General features: G+C 42.8%; 2 protein-coding genes across 2 annotated transcripts; one reads left to right on the top strand and one right to left on the bottom strand.

The window, feature by feature from the left end:
- The first annotated feature begins 259 nt into the window (after nucleotides 1-259).
- Nucleotides 260-1,904, top strand: adoa (2-aminoethanethiol (cysteamine) dioxygenase a). Its single transcript, XM_084671175.1, has one exon. The coding sequence runs from the start codon at nucleotides 541-543 to the stop codon at nucleotides 1,297-1,299; it is 759 nt and encodes a 252-aa protein (XP_084527301.1). The 5' UTR covers nucleotides 260-540; the 3' UTR covers nucleotides 1,300-1,904.
- Nucleotides 1,905-2,809: 905 nt separating this feature from the next.
- On the bottom strand, nucleotides 2,810-5,472 carry egr2b (early growth response 2b). The gene is made up of 2 exons (XM_084671111.1): nucleotides 5,092-5,472; nucleotides 2,810-4,659 (listed from the first exon to the last, which is right to left on the bottom strand). Exons 1-2 carry the CDS (start codon nucleotides 5,261-5,263, stop codon nucleotides 3,584-3,586), a joined length of 1,248 nt encoding a protein of 415 aa, XP_084527237.1. The 5' UTR covers nucleotides 5,264-5,472; the 3' UTR covers nucleotides 2,810-3,583.
- Nucleotides 5,473-6,126: the final 654 nt, after the last annotated feature.

Below are 6,126 nucleotides of genomic sequence, written 5' to 3'. Positions count from 1 at the left end.
GGAGGGGGGTTGAGTTCAACGGCCTGTATTGCCTTCCCCTCGCCTGTTCTCCGGAAGCTGTCAAGTACGTGGGAGTTGTAGTGCTATTAAATTGTAGAATTATTTAGCCTCTCTAAGAATTTTTTTTTAGGATGGTATTACATATTCTATTCGTCATATAATACATTTTTAAACATTATTTGACATTACACAGTTGATGATTTGTGTTTTTGAGGGGCCAATTCAGTTTCAAAGTTTTTTAATAAACTTCAACTTCCAAACTGCCCTGTTTTTGTACGCAAGCGCTGCGGACGTGATCAGATAGGGTGGAAATGACCGTGGATCGAGCGTATTCTCTGGCGGTAAAGGCATATTTTAGTCATGGAATACATTACCTCATAAATTTAGACGGAAGTTTACTCTGATCCTGATCTCTTACAAAAGTTTTTTGCAAACCTCTTGGAACGTAATAAGTAGCCTATTAAGAGCACGGTCATTTCAACGTCCTTAATCTGCGGGGGTATCCAGTAAAAACAGGAGTACGATTTTTCCATCTGCAAAATGCCACGGAATAGTAAGGACTCTCTTATCCAGAAGATAGCCAGGCAAGCATATGTCACATTTAAAAACTTTAACGGGTCCGCTATTGGGGACAACAAGATGCTTTTGGACAGTCAAGGTAATCTTGTCAGTCTCCTCACTGAAATCAGGGCTGCGGATCTAAACATTGCTCCTAGGCAATCGACAGACAGCAAACCGGACCGTACTCCGCCGGTCACGTACATGCATATCTGCGAGACTGACGCCTTCAGTATGGGGGTTTTTCTTCTGAAGAGCGGGGCGTCTATTCCGTTGCACGACCACCCGGGGATGAACGGGATGTTAAAAGTTTTGTACGGTAAAGTCAGTATACGGTGTTTTGACAAGTTGGAGAAACCGCCAGACACAGAGAATGATACACAGTTCGACCCCCCTTTGCCTGCTTTCCAGAACGACTCTTTGAGGCGGTCGATCCTCCGGTCTACCGGTGAATACTCAGAAGACAGCGGTCCGTGTATCCTGACCCCTGAGCAGGACAACTTGCATCAGATAGACGCAGTGGAGGGACCTGCAGCCTTTCTTGATATTCTGGCACCACCTTACGACCCGGACGATGGGAGGGACTGCCATTACTACAAAGTGTTACAGACAGTTGTAGGTACAGACGAGAAGTTGGAACAACACGAACAGGGGGAGGAGATGTGGTTACTTGAAATCCCACAACCCGAGGATTTCTGGTGCGGTGGTGAAACATACCCTGGCCCAGCGGTGTCTATCTAATCAGATGATATCACCTGGACGAAATTCCCGTTAGCGTTGACGGGACAAAGAGTTAAATACACACGACTATATCTTCCTCAATTGAGTACGAGATAGAATGGCTAGGACGCAATTACGCATTGGAGACAATTTTACGCATCTTGACTAGATTCATAATTCCACGTTGTGCTTCACGCAGACATTCTTGCATAGTGTAAGGCGTAACACAAACTCGCTTAAATATTTACGCCAATGCCTGTTACTTAAATTCCTATATCTGCCTTATTTGAATATTGAATGTCTACTTATAAAGCTTTCTAAACATTAACAATGACCCAAAAGTGCACACTACCTATATACCATTGGCCTATATTGTGCTTAATTTATTTAAAACAAAACCATGTGTTATTCTGTCCCAGGACATAGCCCTATAGATAAGGTTACTGTGTATTCCAGCGATGATGACTTTACAATGAAACTTATTGATTGAACAAATCTGAAGAACCATTGTGACGACATCACAGCTGCTTTTATCATTCATGTCTCTTGTTTAGTGTTTCTGAATGTATGTAAAGCAATAAAGCAGATGTGGTCTTTCATCTAAACAACTTGAAGCCTTCATCTTTATCTCTTCCTGTCAGGCAATACATTTGGGGTCAGTATGGTCATCCAAAAACATAGAGACCGAGTATAAAAAGGAGATTACGTTATGAAAATTGATCACAGAACACAACTCAAACCCAGAAAAGATTATTTGACATTGTGTTTCATTGAAAGAGATGACTACTTTGCAGCCATAAGCATCATTATGCTGAATGAGTTATGTGGTATTGTACATGATCATCAGGCAAATAACTCAAGTTATATTTCCAGTTGATCATTCTAGTTGCCAGTGTCAGTAAAGCCTATTACATCAAGCAAGCGGTGCAGTTGCAACAAAGAAGTCAAAGTGTTGAAAGACATGGTGAAGTTGATATGTTATGCCGCTCAATGCTTCTTAGTTCTATCTGGCTCTGATGTTCACTTAGCTACAAGACACACTATAGAGATGTAAAGACAGAGGTTTCTCACGTTATACCATATATGTATATAAAACAGGTCCTTAGTTTTTCTTTTTACATTTGTTGTGTGATGCAGTTGGTTCTTGCGGGTCTTTATATGGTTAATTATCCATGAGGGCGAACTTCCAGTTTAGTGCCTCCTCATAGAGCTTAATCTGAAGTAGTATCATCTGTAATTCTCATTTATGAAACGTGATGTTTGTATGTGATTAAAAGACAAAACAAACATTTTTGTACACATTTTGAACCAGTATTTAGACTATTAGTGTCATATTTGGATAGATCCCTGTTTGAAGCAAATGATAGATCTTTCCTCTTGTTCCAATTTGTGATGTTTGTGTGAACCCACGAAAGTGAGTGGGTGAGTGCCCTTGCTCTAAGCTCTGACTTAGTTATGGCTGACTCTTCACGGGAATTACCCTTCAATGTGTTACTTTCCAACAATAACATTGCAATAATGTCATCCAATGCTGTTTTTTGTTTGTTTCTTTATTCGACACGTAATAACCTGAACATTTATATTAAGAGTTCCGTCATTAACATTTAATATGAGTCTCAAAACATTCACAAAACAAACGTCAATGTCAAGTTGGCATGAGTTTCTATTATTTACATTCTGCATTTGTTTAGACGTAAACCACAGCTGCAACATGTTCGAGTTACACCACGCAAAGTGTACAAAAATATATATTTATATATATTCAAACTTTCATTTTAAATGACAAATGTACAGTTCAATTAAAGCGTATTTGTATCCCTGTCAATACCCAAAAGACATGTAAAACAAGGCACAAAAAGGAGGATACAATGAACAAGCATGTTAGAATGAACCGTCAAATAAATAAGTTAAAACGTTACTCCAAATGTATTGCCAACATATTACTTTTTCCTATGCAGTGTTATGCATAGGCCTATTTGGCGCGGCGCATCAGTAGACACTCATATATACTTCCCTATTTTCTTAAAATGAATGGCTACTTTAATGACTTCGCTAGACAATGCAAACAAAGTCGTATCATTCATTTGCCATCATGAGAATGATCAGAGCACATGGGTTCGTGCGCAATTACGCACGGTTTGAAATGTAAAGAATTCATTTCCATTAAATTATGCAATGGTCGTGAAACATTGTCCCGGACAAATATTTTGCAGCTTGGACTCATTTTTACCGTAGTCTCATAAATTCAACTATTTTAGAAGGATTACGGGTCGTATTGGCTAGAAAGAGACCAATGGTGACGAGTCTAAGAGCAAACTCCAGTCGTTGTGCTGCCGGACCGCTCAGAGTTCGTGCTATTTGAAGAAACTGATGATGACTTTCTCTCCTTCTGCCTGAGGTGAATTTTAGTGTGCCTCTTACGCTCGTCGCTCCTTGCAAATTTGCGGCCACAGAAATCACAGGCAAATGGCTTCTCGCCTGTGTGCGTGCGAATGTGGGTGGTCAGATGATCACTACGGCTGAAGTTCCTCATGCATATCCTACACTGGAAAGGTTTGTGTCCAGTGTGGATGCGGATATGTCTGGTCAGTTCGTCAGAGCGAGAGAAACGCCTATCGCAGCCCTCCGCCGGGCATGGATAGGGGCGTTCATGTACGGGGGTTTTGCTCGGTCGGTTGGGGTATTTTCTGGGTCGCAGTATTGGCCTCAGGGGCAGGTTCTGAGGACTGTAAGCCGTGGGCAGCCTAGGCCCATCAGTAGCCGGTCCACCGAGGGTGAAGTTCCTAATAGTGTTCAGAGGTGTCAGGGGCGGAGGTACTCTGAACGAGTCGAGGGGGCATGGGAACGGTTTGCGGTCAGGGATGCCCTGCATGTCTCTCTGACAAGTGGGTTGAAAGTAGCCGGAGTAGTCGGAGATGATCGGAAACATCCCAGAGTCTGTTGTTGGTTTAGGCGAGGAATAGGATGGGGGTGGGTAGGAGATGGGGCAGGTGGAGGTGGACAGGAAGGCGGATGGGTCTTGGTAGACCTCCCCACATCCCGAGTACGGGGGCGGGGGAGAGTAGATGTGATGTTCCATGTCCGCCTGGTTCTGCGCCATAGTGCAGCTCAGAGTGCTGGAAAAGTGGTTTGGGGAGACGGAAGAGGCCGGCGAGGAGGATGCTGAGGATGGCTGGGGCTGGGTCATGCCAAAGATGCCAGCACTGACGATATTTATAACGCTCTCCGGATTCCAATTTCCAGTGTACGGAGAGTCGATGGAGAACTTTCCCATGTAAGTGAATGTCTGGTTGCGGTGCGCAGCCGGTTGAGAGAAGCCACTGGAATACGACAGATCAAGGGACCGTTTCTCTGAACTCATATCTCCATTCATTAAACCATCTGAAAGATGAAAAGAAGAACCTCATTAGACGGCAGTCACCAAACAATAACGACACACACAAATCTGGAGTTTTCATAAGTTCCACTGCGCACCGCATTTTTGCCATGATCTAGTGCGTGCAGCCCGCCCCCCGAGCCAAGTGACTAATTAGGCTAATTGTTTCTTCACTGAGAGCTGCAGTACCTTCGTTTAAACACACTAAGCTACATTTTCAGATAAATTCTGGCCAAAAAACTTTTCAATGCCTGCCACCAACATGTGGAACTATGTCTGCATCTTCCTTCATTCAAACAATTAACAGATCATTTCAAACATTTGACCAAACATATACAAGAAAACAAACATAAATAAACTTTCAACACTGACAAACGCAACTGAGTACAATTAAATAAAGTTCCCACTGATATCAAGAGTACAAGACAACAGCTTACCTGAGGCTCCGCTAAGTTGGTCGTAATGACCTCCCAAATCACCATTAGGAAAGATTGCTACGGATGCAGGCAGGCCAGTGGCAATATCATCCACCGAGTAGATGCCTTCAGACACCGGGTGCACGAACCCACCGAGGCTCACAGGAATTTTCTCTAAGGTTTTGGCTGTCATGATCAAACTAAAGTTTTATCGCTTAGCCTCCAGGATATAACTGACGGTAGAGCAGATTATGTCTGAGAATAAAAGATCTCAATGTCCTTGCTCTAACTGTAACATCTGATCAGCTACTAAGAAGTTGCTATTAGTATCTCATGCGCCTGGGACACCAAAAGAGCCTTCAGAGCAGCTTTCCTGGCTGTTTCAGTGAATGACAGACCGTCAGACTACGGGGTAGCGGTAGTATGCATTTATCCGGAGCCAGTCAATGTGCCACTACGTCATTGCCCATAAAAGGACTGTGTGTTTAAAAAAAAAAGGCGCTGGGGGAGCCGATTGGCTCCAGGCTGTGTGACGACAACAAAGAACACTTCTCAATGGAGAACCCACAAGCAAAGTCTCCAGTAAAGATGGTAAAACATATTTATTTTCCACATCTTATAGTTTAAACAATAGGTGGATGATCGCCTAAATGAAGAAAAGTAGCCTGCAACATTCGTAGTTTGGAATCAGTGACAAAATATCTACTGTGTAGGGTCATTTTATAAATGTTTTCCCCCGTGGCACATTAAACTTGAAGAGGAATTCCGGTTCTTCTGTCGGAACCATACATGGTTCCATCCGGGTAAATCAAACAACACCCCTACATGGGGTCTATTCCGGAATATAGGCATCGGAAACTGACGAGTCTTACCGAGCAGAAAGAAGCCGCTGAACTGCCATCGCTAACCACAATCAAATGAGACACCTTTACTGTATTGGACTTGGAAACTTTGTCAGTCTCATATGAATAATCTTTAGGAAAGAATATCACGTTTAGTTATGATCTATTTATAGGCTATAAATGGCGAAGGAAATAGGATGTGTGCTATTTTAAA

This window comes from Hypomesus nipponensis, chromosome 13, assembly GCF_054491055.1.
Source record: "Hypomesus nipponensis isolate SF chromosome 13, ASM5449105v1, whole genome shotgun sequence".
In the NCBI taxonomy this organism is placed as follows: domain Eukaryota; kingdom Metazoa; phylum Chordata; class Actinopteri; order Osmeriformes; family Osmeridae; genus Hypomesus; species Hypomesus nipponensis.
Note: the sequence above shows the minus strand (reverse complement) of the source record. Positions and strands in the feature narration are given on the sequence as shown.

Coding starts and splice junctions, on each gene's coding strand:
- adoa (XM_084671175.1), top strand. CDS start 541: ATGCCACGGAATAGTAAGGACTCTCTTATCCAGAAGATAGCCAGGCAA.
- egr2b (XM_084671111.1), bottom strand. CDS start 5,263: ATGACAGCCAAAACCTTAGAGAAAATTCCTGTGAGCCTCGGTGGGTTC. Junction 4,660..5,091: donor CCAACTTAGCGGAGCCTCAG/GTAAGCTGTTGT, acceptor TTCATCTTTCAG/ATGGTTTAATGAATGGAGAT.